General features: G+C 42.6%; 1 protein-coding gene across 1 annotated transcript; it reads right to left on the bottom strand.

Moving 5' to 3' along the window:
- Positions 1 to 1,800: 1,800 nt before the first annotated feature.
- Positions 1,801 to 16,271, bottom strand: TSPO (translocator protein). The gene is made up of 4 exons (XM_063445048.1): positions 16,200 to 16,271; positions 9,030 to 9,212; positions 6,096 to 6,234; positions 1,801 to 2,236 (listed from the first exon to the last, which is right to left on the bottom strand). Exons 2-4 carry the CDS (start codon positions 9,209 to 9,211, stop codon positions 2,066 to 2,068), a joined length of 492 nt encoding a protein of 163 aa, XP_063301118.1. The 5' UTR covers position 9,212; positions 16,200 to 16,271; the 3' UTR covers positions 1,801 to 2,065.
- Positions 16,272 to 17,280: the final 1,009 nt, after the last annotated feature.

Raw genomic sequence — 17,280 nt, 5'->3', positions numbered from 1 at the left:
ATAAGATAAGGCCAGAGACTAATGAAAGTATTTAGAAAATTGGGCAGACTAGATGGGCCGAATGGTTCTTATCTGCCGTCACATTCTATGTTTCTATGATTCTGTCACTCATTTAGATACAAAGGCTTGAATTCTGGTCAGACCAACTCACCAGTAAATGTCCCTGGGCAAGAAAACTAAAAATATACATCCACCTACCTGTCCAGGCAACAGCAAAATACTATTTTTGGCAATTTTCGTTTTTAGACTTGTTCTGTACAGTATCATCTCTTCTGATACTAAATGTCTGAATAAAAACATTTAAAATAATATTTTTGAAACCATAACTTCATTAAGTTGTGAGGTCACATGAACTGTGTATCTACAAAATCTTCATTTAAACACCTGTTATCTCTCCCCTGAATTTACTTCTTTCTTCTGAGGATTTAAAGAGGAGTGTTAGCTGACACCTAGCAGTAAAACATTAATTAACCATTTAACTCCTTGATGTAACCCAGGACCTGGGACCTCCCCACCCCAAGGCAACTTCATTCCAATTGTTATGGTACCCATAGTGTTCTCTAAATTCTAATTGTTTTGAAAGTTCATTATTTGGCTCTATAAAATCTGTGCTGGTAATATATAACATCACATGGCATGAATCAGGGAGCTTATTATTTAAGTAGTAACAGACACTGCAGCAGGGTACAATGGGTGGATGTGACTGGTAAAACGAACAAGAAAGTTTTTATTTACAGGAACTAGAATTAGTGAGAGCCCTGTTCAAAGGAGCTTACAATCTAAAGGAAATTAAAATGACAAAAAGTGATTCTAGAGTACATTGTATTCAGAGTAACAACGTATTGCAGCACGAACGTTTGGCAAATGAAATCTGCACAGAATGTAAAATAACGAATCTGGAAAAATTCTCCAACTTGATGATAATCAGTTAAATTCATGAAATCCACGCCACAATATTTACCTCTAATCATGGACTAGCTCCTCCTTCCTGGCTCCCTGTCAATTGCTGTAAGCCACGCCCTCTACACCAGTCGGCCCAAAGAAAACATATTGAGAAATTGAAACCATGTGCACAATTTCAGTGTTATGCCAGGAAACAGTGTCGTCACCAATGGAATGTGCACAATGCATCCACTGGTTTCCATGGTGATTACCCCATATAGTGCAGGCACCATGACCACTTCAGTAATTCAGCTTTGTCATGGTGTCTGTATGTGCAGGGTTTTGCTTTGAAAGTTTAACCCCTCTCTTGTTGGAGGTATAAGTCCATCTCTGGCAGCGTCACTGGGGAGTCATTAGCCAACTAGAGTCCTGCCCTGGCTAATGCCAATTCTGTGTAAATTTCAATACACAGAATCACATTAATTGGCTGAAAATGATCAGCTGACGTTCTCACCAATGAATGAACTTGAGCTCTGCAGAGACCAGATGCCATATATCCTGCTTCAGTGGTGAGCCTGCACCTGACAAGACCAGGTAAGATGGCACAACATTGTGAAACCCATAACCAGAGAACGGTGCCAGGGTATTCCCATCACTGTAACCACTACAGCAGGATTGTGGTAGTAACACTAAATCTCCCCCACGATTACGGTTTATCTTCCTCCATCCAACAGAGTTCACCACATCTGTGCAATGCCTTGAGTGGATTGTGACGTTGTCAATTGTTAAAAGATTTAAAACAAAATGAAGCAACACAGAAAAGGTAAAAATGGTTTGTTACCAAATCGTACCAAAAGGTTTTAATTGAATATTTAGTGTATATGGAAAAAAAGAAATATTCCCTTTGTATCCAACACGTTACCATTTATTTTAACTTTTCTTAATGACACAAATGTTTCTGCTTAGTTTAACTGCTGGATTAAAATATCAGACACATTGTGAGCATACAAATCACACCAAATTAGGTATTTGTAAATAAAAAACGGTTTATCGACACTTGGCATATTATGCATTTGGTCATATGCCTGCCGCTTAAAGGGTTAACATTTTAACATCAATATAAATAGATTTTGTGTATAAAATTGCTGGTTATCCTTATTGCAGCATGAAATAGCATTCTTCCTTATTCGGACTTGTCCTTGTTATCTCTCCAGATGCAGTAGTTTAGGGTGGAGGCGAGCATCAGCCACCCCAGGTAAGGCACCATCAGATAGGCTGCGGTCTTGTTGATTGGGTACCAGGATATCGCAGTGGCGGTAGCAGCCTCGGTGAGGACAATCAGCACAGCCAAGCTCTGTAGGCGAAAAGAAATACAACTTCCAGGTATGAATACTTTCTCAGTACTACATGTGAACACCTTTATACATAAACCAATGAACACTGGCATACAGAGAAAATCCAGCAGTGATAAATGACAACATTAACTGTCAGAATATAAACCTCGTGTAAAAGGGACGCTATAGTCACCAAAACAACTTTAGCTTAATCAAGCAGTTTGGGTGTACATATCATGCCCCTGTGGCCTAACTTCTCTGTTCTCTGCCATTTATAAGTTAAAGGGACACTCCGGCTATCTCAAGCACTTTAGCTTGCTGAAAAGCTGAATGTGTCATATTTTTTCACTTTTATAATTTAACCTTGTTACACTCCCATGGCTTTTTAATCAGACAGACGATCCTGTTATGTCCTGGTTTGGTTTGCTCAGTGGAGATAAACTCAAGAGGCAGCAATTGCCCAGAATACCTGCCTTGCAAAGACTGCTCATTGAGCTGCATTGGAAAGACTGTGATTGGACAGCCACAGAAAGACTGGGCGGGGTTAAAAGAGGAAGGTTTGTAAAGGCTGCAGAAAAAAAGATCATCTGTTTTTTAGATAAAATTCCAATGAAAAAAATGCACAATTAAATGTATGCAAGTTTTCATTTGGGGCATATCTACTGAACCGTGATTTTATTTATTTTGTATCAAAGTGGAGGGTCTCTTTAAGAAGCCAGCCTTGTTCATTTTTTAACTATGAACTTCTTTAAATTGTGCCTTTTAGAAGGTCAATATAATACCCATGTTCCCAGGTCACTTAAATGGCATAATATTAAATTATCATCTACCCTGCATCAGGGGTCGCACTGCATCAGAAGCTGTCATACAACCTTCTCAAGTTAACCAGTTCTGACCACACATTAAGGATTTTGCATGGGTGGACCTGCAGCCTACAAGAGGTCTACTATGTGGTTGAGAGGGAGGGGGGCGATAGCAGCAGCATTCCCCCCAAACCCAACCGCAAAGGTTATCCTCGCATCGTCTAGTAACCTGCAGTATTCCAATCTTCTTTAACCCCTTAAAGACACATGACATGTCATGATACCCTTTTATTCCAGAAGTTTGGTCCTTAAGGGGTTAAAATGACGGACACCATGCACACATCCTGCGACAAGTTCTCCCCTATCCTGGCTAGGTTGGACATGCTGTTTGAGGACTTTTGGTCCAGCCTTCAAAACCACCAGCGTGCCTTGCAGGATGAGTCACAGATACTTGTCTTACAGTCAACTCTACGGCTGTGTGTTCCTTACACACAGGGTGAGTAAAGGGAGAGAATGCACCTGAACACCAAGGTCCAAGACTCCGGAGGCCCACGAACATTGTGACACCGTCCACCTAAGCAGGACTGGGGACAGTGCCACTTTCACTTTGACCAAGATAGGCATGGACCTGGGACCTATCTGGCAACTTGTGTTTGAAGGTGACAAAGCATCTCATGGAGCCACACTTTATAGGAGACTCCCACACCTACTGACCCTCTGGTTGTTGGCCTAGTTGCAGGACTGTGCGTGTCTCTCAAAGGACATAGAATTAACTATGATCCGGTATAGGGCCTACTTGAATGATTAATATGCGGCCATTTCACCCAGGGAATACTCTACTCTCGTATCCTAGCTAAACTACTGTGTGTGTGATAATACTCCGTTTGTGTTTACTATACTTTATTACCTAAAATGTGTAGCCTATTATTTAATGCTAACCTGACAGAATTTATTATCTTTTTCTATATTTACTCAGATGTTACCATATTTTGTCTCAGGTCCTGCTATTTTATGAGAATCTGTGAATGTGTCACTGCACAACAAAAATCTTAATAAATGGGGGCGGAGCTTGACTGCCATGCTGCCTGGATGTGCTCAGCTAGAGCTCCCGGGCCCTGCTTCAATTTATGGGGACTATTCCCTGTCCACTCACTCTTGCAGACCACAGCCCGCAACCTTCCTGCTCACGGGACGACGCTGCACCTGGGGATACCCGTTATAAGGGTTCCTCCTGCTGAATTGCCCGACTCGAGGCTTGCGGCCTACCCGCGCTCGAACCGAGGGGAGACGGCCGCTCTCTCCCGGTTCAAGGGCTGACGGTGTAGAGTCCACCTGAAGCTGTCCCCCCCACTCCCTTTGGCCGGCAGGGGTTATCCCGGTCCCCACTGGCCCACCACGCAGACCCGAACAAACAGCAACCTGATAATAAGGCACGAGCACAGACTGCAGCAACCACCAGCAAGATGGCGGCTGTGCAGGCCCAACACGAGTCCACGCTGTCGGCAACGACCAAGGGGAGCACACTGGATTCCCTAGCACAGCGCATAGACACAGCCTTCGAGCGCTTCTGGGCCAAATTGGAGGCTCATACTGTGGCAGAACCGGCCCGGGGCTGGAGTGGTGAACGGAGCGGAGAGAGGCGGGGAAAGAGCGGCCCCCTCTGGGCACAACTATCAAGCTTCAAAAAGTACCTATATTCAATGGCCCACCTGGGCAGAGAACACATAGGGAGGCAATCTCCCGGCATCATGCACAGCAGCTGAAGCCCAGACGCCGCAGGCGGCGAAGAAACACCTGGAGCTCAAGCTATCCCCAACATGGGAAAGATCCGGACTCCAACGTGAGCAACCAAATCCGTGGCAATGAGATGCAAGCTCTCCTCAGGGCCTGGGGCTGGAGGGAAGCCGATCTCTGCACCTGTCTCACAACGCCCCATGCCTGCCTCAGCGGGCTCCCACGCACTGGCGTCGGCTGAAGCTGGACTTAATCTGCAGGTCTGGTCCCAATCCACTTTTGGGCTGTTACCTAGTTGGACTACACCACCATCCTACGCTAATGTGCTATTTATAATCTAGCAAAGCACTAAGTTGGACTTGAGTTCTTATCTTTCATTACTTTATTCTACAAGTCTAAACGTTGAAGGGCTTTCCCCAAACTGCCACTCCAGTAGCGAATGGGTTAGTAGGGATACAGTGGTTTATATAGCTAGTATGTTTTGTTCTTGATTTTCACTCACTACTGTAGAGCAGGATCTATTACAGACCCTAGCTTACCTAGTCCTATGCCTAAATATTCAAACCTAACTGCAGCACTAATACAAATTTCACTTGTAAGCCCGAGATAGTTAGGGCAGGCTAGCTTTGCATCTAATAGCGGGGTATGCCAGTATAGCCGACAACCATAACCTAATGTATATTATGTTATTGTGTACTCAGGAGATGTACCTAGCTTGCTAAGTCCAACCTGCTATAACCATACACGGAGATGTCAATATTATCATATAACGCACAATCTTCAAATGTACATCCCCACTGAGCACCGTTTGCTATCACTCTTGTGGAACGTTTACTGTATGCCTATATGCCACTTAATACCTGACTACTCTCGCATGGGTTAATCTAACATGTCATTAAGCAAGCAAGCATACAATTAAGCCATCAGTGAGTTAAATTATATAAGCCTGGGTCATCTCTCCAGCTGTCACATATTCTGAATATTAACAAAAAATGTGCACTGAATTTCTATGCCATATGACTGTTAAAATATGTCTGCCTGCACCAGCTGCTGTGGCGGTGCCGGCTTGTTCGTTCTATTGCTGTGTCCTTGGGCCCAGTGGTCTAAATATTCTGAAATTTATCTATAGTTCTATCCCTAAACATGTCTTTCTCTGTCACTCTGCACATAGAACTATGACCCTGAAACATTTCTACTTAATTATAAAAAGTGCAGCAACTCTGACATTTTTATGATACTTCTTACTGTTTGAGAATGTCTATGTAACCATGCTTTGTTACTCAATGCACTACAAAAATAAAGAATAATAAAAAAAAAAAAAGGTAAATAAATCATCATATACCCAGCCTATTTTGTGGGCACCAAAGAAGATGGGGGTCCAGGCCCAGTTGAGCGCAAGCTGGCCTGCGTAGAGTCCGAGAGGAACCACAGCATCTTCAGTGAACCCCCCGAGTTCTTTATAGATAAGATACGATCCGTACCTGCAAAGCAGAGAAAACATTTTACATATATTGTCACTTTACTGGGTTGCCAATCCAAGGCACGCAAACATTCTGTATTCTGTAAGCCCCGAACACTCAGTGACCCGGCCTCACCAGGAAACACTAAATACATCGCTCTTTCACTGTGTATAATAAACTCCTGACTAGTAAAATGTTTATTGAGTGAACTCTCAGAAATTTTTTTCATGTTTACTTGTTAAATTTTTATTTGCATTTATAGAATATAAAACAAAACTGCTAAGGATTGCACTACACACAATGTTATATGTATAGACATAGCAACGATCGAAAGAAAGGCAGGTGACAGCAGATAGTGTTTATATTATATTTAAAAAAATGGAACTGCTGTAAATTGTAAAAAACCTTTCTGTTTTTTCCATAATTGAAAAAAAATCTCTGCTTCATTCTTTTTTTTTTTGGTGGAGATTTTCACGTAGCACGAAGTACAGTATTCTCAAACCAGACTGCTGTTTCCTGGACTGGGAGATATTCAAAGCGGCCCTAGCATGCCGAACTTACCTTTCCCCCAATTGCTTCCTCTTCTCTCTCAGGATCTGTTCTTTTCTTCCTATCTAATCTAGTTTTTTTTTTTTTTTTAACATAAGATAAAGTAGGGACTATTTTGTCTTATGTATTTTTCCTAAGCTTGACCAGCTTTGACCCAGGGAGGAGCAAAGTCCGCTCCGTTTCCTGTGGTCAAGACAATTTTCCCACAATATCACCGTCCTCCTGCTGCTTCGTTCGGCGTTTGAACGCCGGCGAAACTACAGAATTTCGTCCTAACAGAACGAGAACAGTTTGTCCCTTCGTGTTAGTACGCAATTCGGGAGTTTTTGTTCGGATCGGAATTTCATTTGAATGAATGAAACTCCGATCCTACTTGTGCCGTGAGTAGATAGCTCCCTAATTCCCACGGTATGGGGTGTGGCCAAAATGCCGTTTTGGCCAATCAGGACCTCCTCATAAATGCATTAAATCAATGCATCTCTATGAGGAAAATTCAGCGTCTCCATGCAGCCTGTGCAGCCCTGAGCCAGGAAGCCCCTCCAGTGGCCATCTAAGGAGTGGCCACTTGGAGGTGTCCCTAGGAGCATTGTAAACACGGCCTTCTCTCTAAAAAGACAGTGTTTACATGAAATTGCCTGAAGAGAGCTATTATACTCACCAGAACAACTACATTAAGATGTAGTTCTGGTGACTATAGTGTCCGTTTAAGTTATTGTCCACACCCCTGGCCCCCACCCACGCGTGGCGGGTGGGGACCCTAAAATACAATAGGGGGGGGGGGGAACCCACTTTCGTGTCCCCTCCGGCCCAAACCCAGGAACAGCGGGTGGGGGCATTAAGCTTCAATAGGGGGGGAGGGACCTATTGTCCTATCCCCTCCGGCGCCCACCCATGAGCAGCGGGTGGGGGCCTTAAGTTACAATGGGGGGGCCCTTTTGTTGTGTTTCCCCTGCACCACCGTGACCCGAAATTACAACAGGGGTGGAGGACCTACTGTCCCGGCCCCCACCTATGAGTGGCAGGTGGGGACCCTTAAGTTACAACAGGGGGGACCTATTGTCCACCCCCCTGGCACCCACCCATGCACAAAAAAAATACAATAAGGGGGGGGAGGGGAACCTATTGTCCGGGCCCTACCCATGAGCAAGTTATTAGCCGCAATATGCAGTTACTGTGTAATAGACCGGCACCCCCGTGACACAGGTTTAGATTTGTCTCATTTGTATTAGCTCTCTCTGCATTTGATATGTCACCAGTTTATTCCTTCTCCTGCTGCTTATTAATCCCAGATATGTAAATCATATTCAGGAAGCAAAGGATAGATCTCTAGTTGTTATAATATTTTATATATTGTATTAAAGGAACACTCCGGACCCCGACAGCACTTTAGTTTTCTGAAATGCTTTATGTGTGAAGAGCGTGTCCTGTTTTTTTTTTCATTTTGTAAAAAGTGCAGATTTCAATAAAAAAATGTCACTTTTATAAATGACCCTTGTTACACCCCTCCTAGCTGTCAATAACCTGGTCCCGTTACTTCCTGGTTGTTTAGCTCAGTGGAATTAAACTCAAGAGGCAACTATTGCCCAGAGCACCTGCCTTGCAAAGACTTCTCATTCAGCTGCATTGGGAAGGCTGTGATTGGACAGCCACAGAAAGACTGGACGTGGTTAAAAGGGGAAGGTTTGTAAAGGCTGCAGAAAAATCTGCTGTTTTTGCAAGCGGTTTTTATATAAAATTCCAATGAAGTGGCGGGCTTACGAAGGCTGCAGACGAGATATCTGTAGCGTTTGCAAGTTGTTTTTAGATACCCTCAGTTATAAAAATGAACATTTAAATGCATGCATGTTTTAATTGGCGGCATGTCTACTATACAGTGATTTTTGCTCCCCCCCCCCTTGTTTTCAAGGCATACCAACGTTATCCTCCCCTTCATAAGTGACGTATGCCAGATTTTGTAGCAGCCTCACCCGATACGTGAGCATACTGCTAGCTAAACTGACTTGGTTTGAATGGACTGTCAGAATGGAATGCCAATATTAATGCTGTATTCAGCCTATGGCAGCCCTGCAGTTGCTCTGTTTAAGGCACGGGAGGGAAACTGGGATTGCCTGGACTGTTGTAGTGTTCCTGCTTGAAACATGTAACACGTTAGCCAAAGGCACTCCCATGACGGTAAGCTAGTGTGTGATTTTCCCTGTATTAAAGATGTGGATGGATTGTCTAGGCCTAGGGCAACTGATAAGCAGTATCCCAGATGGCACACATACCCAATGGAGGTATACAGAGTGGTCCAGACGGGTGCAAACATCCAGTTTGGGGGGCGCCACGATGGTTTCACTAGTGTGGTGTACCACGTCCGTACTTCTCTTCTGGTTATCAGTCCCCCCAATATTCCTCCCACGTGAGGCAGGAGGGTGAATCCAACGGCGGGAAGCCAAGAGGAAGGCATTCTGCATGTAAGAAAGAAGAAACAGAAGATAAGATTATAGCTTCGATTAGAATTAACCCTTTGCTGCCTGAAATCTACCTAGCACCAGGTGTAGCCATGGAATTAAAGAGGACGGGGTGCTGCTGTTGGGCAGAGGGGTGCGGAGTATGATCAAACCCCTGTATATACGTTTGGATGTATCTAAAGGAGACGGCCTCCACGGTGACGCAGAGCACGACCTCAGGTGGTCATTGTATTATTACAGCTCAGTGTATTATTACAGCTTATTGTATTATTACAGCTTATTGTATCACAATAAGCTGTAATAATACACTGAGCTATAATAATACAACGGCACCTCCTACATTTAAATGCCACAGGAGTTCCCAATCACAACCCTGGCACACCAAGCTGACCCAATATCTCGAAAAATGTTCCAGAACTGCTGAAACGCTGTTGGATAAAGTCTCAACCTGCACCTGACTTCCTCCACTATAAATGTATGCTCCTACACTCTGGCTCTTTCCTCTGCAAAAGTAAATTACTTTAACACCCTCATAACCACACAGTACCGCCAACCCAAATGCCCATTTCACACTTTTAATGCTCTCCTTCGCCCTGTTGCTCCCCCTCCTCCTACCACCCTGTCCGTCTCAAACTTTGCAACTCACTTCACAGAAGATTTCTACAATCAGGGAAGAGATCTCGAATCTCTCTCCATCTCCTACCAATACATCACCAAATCCCACTCAGTCCACTGTTCTATGCTCATTTGCACCAACTACAACGGAAGAGGTTTCTGCTCCAGTCCTCCCGCCCCACCACCTGTTCCCTCGATCCTATTCCCTCATATCTCATCCGCACTTTGTCTCCCTCTCACTAAAATTTTCAATCTCAGTTGTGGGTGAGAGGTTGGATCCCCACCCTGGGGCTGTCTGTAAGGCACTCCTCTGTTACACAAGCATGATTTCACAGTTTGCACAACCTGCTCAGAGACTGGGAACTTCTACAAACTAAGTGGGTGTATATAATGAAGTGTGTGTGTTTGTGTAGTGTGTGTATATAATGAATTCCCTGGTGGTCCGGCGGCTTGTTAAGTACAGTGGGGGCCGGCAGCAAGCAGTTACCTCCCAGAAGCTCCTCCAGCACCCCAGTGTAAATCTTGCGGCCCTTAGTGCCGCGCGGAGCGTTGCCATGGTAACCCGTGGCAACGCTCTGCGGCCGCAGGACTCGCGAGATTTGCACTGAAGAGCTGGAGGAGCTTCTGTGAGGTAAGTAACCGCTTGCTGCCAGCCAGCCCCCCCAGGACCGCTGGGCTTGTAATGGGCCTGGCGGTCCTAGGAGGTATTATCGGCAATATCGGTATCTCTATTGGCCGATACTGATATTGCCGAAAATACCGAATATCGGCCGATAATATCGGTCGATCCCTAAATCTTAGCCCCTCTTATATCTCTTCACAGATCCATGGTATGCCACTTCTCATTCCCTCCGCTCTGCCCATGACCTTCTCCTGTCCGCTACTTGCACCCGTACGGCCAACTCACACTTGCAGGACTTCTCGCGGGTGGCTACCTTCCTATGGAATAGCCTGCCTACCCCCATCAGACTCTCGACTAGTCTTCAATCGTTCAAGAAGTGCCTTAACCCCTTAAGGACCAAACTTCTGGAATAAAAGGGAATCATGACATGTCACACACGTCATGTGTCCTTAAGGGGTTAAAACCATCTCTTTAGGAAAGCTTATGGCCTCCCAGAGTAACTTCTACCTCACATACCTGTCTCTTGCTCTCTCCTAAAGGGTAGCACTCTGCTCTCTCCTCCAGCTCTGCTTCACTCCCACCTAATTTGACTGCTATTTCCTGTCCTCATAATATTGTAAAGCGCTATGGAATCTGTTGGCCCTATATAAATGGCAATAATAATAATTATATACAAAGTCCCCCTCCAAACAGTGACATGCAATGAATGGACTGTCCTCTAAATACAGGTTCCTGTGTTCATTTATATATCTTGTATAAACAGAGGAAAATATAATAAAATTTGATTTAACCCCTTCCCGTCGTTACGGCGTTCTATGCCGTCCCGCTTTAAGTAGGCTTTAAAGCCATTGCGGCGGCATAGAACGCCGTAACGGCTTTGTGCCCTGGAGCGCCCGGTATACTCACCTTACCGGCGCTTTAGCGTCATACAAAGTGTATTTTAATATTAATATAAGTACATATATTAGTATTAAAATACACTTAGAATGATGTTACATATATATATGTATATATTAGATATACACATATATAAATAAATACGTATAATTATAATAATAAATAAAATAATAAAATTAATAAATAAAAATATTGAAACAAAATTTAATATAAATTATATATTAATATGTAATTTCATTCTAACTGTATTTTGTTATTAATATATATATATTGGTAACAAAATACACTTAGAATTACATTTTATATCTAGCTATATATAAAATGCAATTAACCGCATATATATATATATATATATATATATATATATATATATATATATATATATATATATATATATATATATATATATATATATATAGATAAATACATATAATTACATAAAAGATTACATTAGTATACACGTAGAATTTAAATACCTATAAATGCATATATATTAAAATTCTACGTGTATATTTAAGTAATCTTTTAACATAATTAGGTGAAATGATTAATTAAAATTTGATTGACATGCCTGACAACACAGGGAGAAAGTGCAGAGAATTTAATTCGCAAGCACTATATTTGACCCTGTAACTCTCCAAGACACCATAAAACCTGTACATGGGGGGTACTGTTTTACTCGGGAGACTTCGCTGAACTCAAATATTAGTGTTTCAAACTGGTAAATTGTATTACAACGATGATATTTTAAGTAAAAGTGAAGTTTTTTGCATTTTTTACAAACGAACGGCACTTTTATGGACTATATTATTGGTGTAATATGTTTTACTGTTTTAAAACACTAATATTTGTGTTTAGTGAAGTCTCCCGAGAATAACAGTACCCCCCATGTACAGGTTCCATGGTGTTTTGGAAAGTTAGAGAGTCACATATAAGGCTTGCATTTCATTTTTTTTACATTGAAATTTGCCAGATTAGTTATGTTGCCTTTGAGACCGTATGGTAGCCCAGGAATGAGAATTACCCCCATGATGGCATACCATTTGCAAAAGTATACAACACAAAGTATTGCAAGTGGGGTATGTCCAGTCTTTCTTAGTAGCCACTTAGTCACAAACACTGGCCAAATATACATTTTTTGCTTTTTTCACACAAAAACAAATATGAACGCTAACTTTGGCCAGTGTTTGTGACTAAGTGGCTACTAAAAAAGACTAAACATACCCCACTTTCAATACCTTGGCTTGTCTACTTTTTCAAATGGTATGCCATTATGGGGGTAATTCTCATTCCTGGGCTACCACACCGTCTCAAAGGTAACATTACCAATCTGGCAAATTTCTATTTGAAAATGGAACGTTCTTCCCTTTCCTACTAAGCCCCTTAGGGGACGACTTAGAATTGCCTGAGACTTATAAACAACCTTCATTGAGAGCCAGTTGACTTAGATGACCTAAACGGGGAAGCCAGGGGTGGTTTTGCATTTGCTATCAGTTCGCTTCTCGAATCACCACCGTTAGCTACTACCCACCTGACACGTAGCTTTATGTACTTGTGCCTCCTGTCGAATCGAACACCGGGGACTTAAACCAAAACATATTAGAATGATACCGAATCCCCGATGGGAGGCGGGTGGAATGGAATTTAGGGATAGGCGTGTCTTGTAGACAGATATCGATTAAGATTGCTTCTGGTTAAGAATGCTCTTTTACGCTCAGGCTTCTGCGCAGGCCACACGGTCATATTGTTTCTGTTTTGACAATTGCGGGCAAGAGTAGGGAATTTAAATACTGATGCCATATAAAAAACACAAAATCCTCGATAGGGGGCAAGTTGTATAGCATTTACAAGGGGGCTTGTAATATGGGCATATTTTCATTATTACGTTCACAAAACTGTTCTTTTGTACTTTGGCTTCTGCGCAAGCCTTCGAATTGTCTAATTCTTGCCTTACCCATCGTGTGCAAAAATAAAGAATTAAAAAAAAGAAAATGGAACGTTCTATATTTGACCCTGTAACTTTCCAAAACACCATAAAACCTGTTAATGGGGGGTACTGTTATACTTGTGAGACATCGCTGATTACAAATATGTGCATTTTTTGCAGTAAAACCTAACAGTATTATGACATTCACAGCTAAAATGTCAGACGGAAATACAAATTTTAAAAAAAATCTTATTTTCTCACATTTTTTAAAAAATGTTATTCATAATAAATGATGTTCCATATATGAATAGTTAATGGTAAATTAAAGCCCTGTTTCTCCTGAACAAAATGATATATAATAAGTGTGGGTGCATATAATTTGAAAGAGGGGAACTACGGGTGAACAGACATATAGCGCAAATTCCAGTTTTTGTTTACGTTTTGTTTTGATCAGAACGTGCACTATTGACTCCGTCCTGAAGGGGTTAAACAAAACAAAACTTCTAGCACAATAACATAGAGAGAGCAGATGTCCTTGGGGAGGTTATGGGGTAAGGCGGTCGTGGACGAGGTCTCTATTCAAACTATTTATGGTTCCACAACTTGTTACAAAATGTTGCTGGTTATCCTGTCACAGCAGGACATGGGATAAGAAAGCAATCCTTAAAATATCTGCTAAATCACCCATCACCACCTACAGATAAAGCAGTGATCATAGGAATACCGGACTCAGAGAGCCGTCCGTCGAATCCTTTAAAGGGAACGCCGTCAGCTCTGAGACTGCTGTCTGGATCAATTATCTCCAATTTACAGCTGTCTTGAGGTATTGGGCGTTTGCCGAAGTTAGCATTTCTCTCTAGGAATCTCTAGATTACCTATCTCGGCCGTACACCAGGGGGACTATCCATGGAGCTAAGGGGATCATTTCGTGAACGCCGGCAAAAAGACATCGTCTTACTCCAACGTCAACTTGCAGAGGCTACGGGATTTATTTACTAAGCAGTGAACTCTGCGCAATTAAAAACTGGTAGGATTATTCACTAAAGTCAAAACTGTTAGGAATTCAAAATGAATTAGAAATTACAGCCAAAATAGAAAAATTAACAGCTGAGTGAATAAAACCATGATTTTTCCCAACCCTGATGTACGTCAAGTCCCTTTAATACCCTCTGTCATTTCTCTGACATCCGCCTTCCAAGTATTTATTTGCAAACATTCCCACAGTTACTGTCGTAACAGCCAACTCCTCCGGCATGCACAGGAGCGAACTCAGAACCAGTTTCCTGAACGCTTGGATTATATAAGCAAACCGTGCTTTATATATTAACCCTCTGCTTGCCAAACACGTAGGGTTATAGTAGCAAATTGAAATAGAAATGGCAGGACTTGCTCTACAAACATTCTCCAACTCAGCTAGAGCCACAGCCTGGCTATGGGACATCGAAAAGGCAACATATAGGCTCATTTTAATGCAAACTCTATTATACTAAATTAAGTGATTCTTCATCTATTTAACAGCAAACACGACTGCCTGCCTTTACATCAAGCGTGAGAAATGGTGAGAGTGGAGAATTTTTACAATTCGGTAATTTTAATTTCAAATCTGCGGTGCCTGGTCCATTACTAGTTTAGGAGAAAGCCCTTTCTGTGCTCTACGAGGGTCACTGTCCTACCCACATCCAGCTCAGCTCCCATTATGCATTGCAACACATTTATTTCCGCTTGCAGGAATATAATCAACCAGTTATTAACAATTTACTGTAATTTGTGGTGACTTCGGAACAGACACAAGAGCAGAGCTGATTTTGTACAAAGAGCAATTCTGGTGCAAATGTCTAAAAATGGAGCAATTAGCTGAACATTTCCTTGGTTACCATAGTGATTGCTCCACTGCTACAACTTTGTTTAACCCAGGCACATTTCCTGGAAGATTTATGTAACAGCAGACTTGCAAAGTTTAACCAAGAGTTCTGGCATTCACCCAGCTGTGAACTGACAGGAATTCACTGGGAAAATGAACATTTTAGGTCAAAAAGCAGAATTGGTGAAAACAAATCCTCCAAACCAGCCGGAATGCATTCACTAGACAGAGAGCTGGTGGATAAACCCACTTAGTTTGTAGAAGTTCCCAGTCTCTGAGCAGTTTGTGCAAACTGTGAAATCATGCTTGTGTAACAGAGGAGTGCCTTACAGACAGCCCCAGGGTGGGGATCCAACCTCTCACCCACAACTGCACCCCCCCGGACCTTCTCATTCCTCCTGCCCCAGGGGGGGGATCCAACCTCTCACCCACAACTGCACCCCCCCGGACCTTCTCATTCCTCCTGCCCCAGGGGGGGGATCCAACCTCTCACCCACAACTGCACCCCCCGGACCTTCTCATTCCTCCTGCCCCAGGGGGGGGATCCAACCTCTCACCCACAACTGCACCCCCCCGGACCTTCTCATTCCTCCTGCCCCAGGGGGGGGATCCAACCTCTCACCCACAACTGCACCCCCCGGACCTTCTCATTCCTCCTCTCCTGCCCTGCCCCAGGGGGGGATCCAACCTCTCACCTACAACTGCACCCCCAATATCTGCCCCCCTTCTCATTCCTCCTGCCCTGCCCCACGTGGGGGCTCCCACAGAATGATTTATTATCAGAATTATTAAATAATCAGCTGGGAAAACTGCACTAACACAAACATAAATACATATATTCCATTAAATCCACATACAGTAAAAATATATGTATTTATTTATTTTTTTAAAAGCTATTTTTAAAATTAAAAATAACACTTTTTCACATTAAATAATAATTTTTTTTTTTAAGCAGACATTTCTCTCAGTAAACACATGGGAGGCTGAAGTTTAATGTCAGTTTAAAGGGTTAATCCTTGCCCCCAGCAGGTGCCCATGTGAGGTGCCCCAGGATACACTTACCTGCAGCTCTCTAAGTGATCACTCAGCTTACTGGCACTCACAGTGAGCAGGCAGATCGCGTCACGTGACCTGCAAGCCTGGCAACGCCTACATCCAATAGAACCTGCCCATAAAGAAGCAGTGAGCCGCCATCTTGGATTAGGGCAAGGCTCAGTGGGAAGAAATGTATTCACTAAATTGTGAGTTTTAAAGGGCAATACATTGTCTGAGACAAAATACTAGTATCTTATATAGAGCTCAGGTTGTAGATTGTATTTTTTTCCTCATAACAATTTCTTCATAAATTTACCACAATTCAATATTTAGTGAATAAAGCCCACAGGGATTTGTGTTTGCCTTTTCATTGTATATAAAACAGAGTAAATACTTTAAAATACAATGAAATTCACACCGAGCACTATTTCAAATCAAACTCATGAATGATTTTATTATCTGATTGACAACCCCTAGAGGCAGTCTTAGTCCTGCAATGTAATTATTGCACTTACTCAAAAACATGTTTTACATTGCAGGACTAAGGGGGACGGGGACATTGCACCGACCCCTTCAATGACATGAAATGGTCTGCATGACTAGTGTCCCTTCAAAGCGGCAATGTCACCATCTGTCACCAATTGTCATCATCTGGTGCAGAATTTGGGGGACCGGTGGCCGGGAAGGGTAGGCAAAGCTAAGTTCTACTTACCTGAACCTGTCCATCATGGGTGCCACCATCTTCTTCTAGGGAACTGACACTTCTCGACGGCGGAAACTCTGCCCAGTGTCTAGAAGTCTCAGACGAAGGAAATATAAGAGACAAAGTAGCCCCTATTTTGTCTCAGGATATCTCTTGACTGGGTTGGAATATCAGTGAAATTCCAACAAAGTAAACAGGAGTATTATAAAGAGATTCTATCTTTATAAAATTCTCACTATAGTGAATAACACTAAGAGTGAATTTCCAATTCTAGGTGAAAATAACCGAACTGGAAATTGCTTAGTAAACAATCCTGTGAGTGTATGTCAGAGCTCCACAGCAAAAAAAACAAACAGACAAACAAAATTACTGACAGTAATGTGTCTTTAAAGAGACGCTATAGGC

Source organism: Pelobates fuscus, chromosome 3 (assembly GCF_036172605.1).
Source record: "Pelobates fuscus isolate aPelFus1 chromosome 3, aPelFus1.pri, whole genome shotgun sequence".
Taxonomy (NCBI): Eukaryota; Metazoa; Chordata; class Amphibia; order Anura; family Pelobatidae; genus Pelobates; species Pelobates fuscus.
The sequence above is the reverse complement of the archived record's forward strand: the minus strand, read 5'-3'. Positions and strand labels throughout refer to the sequence as shown.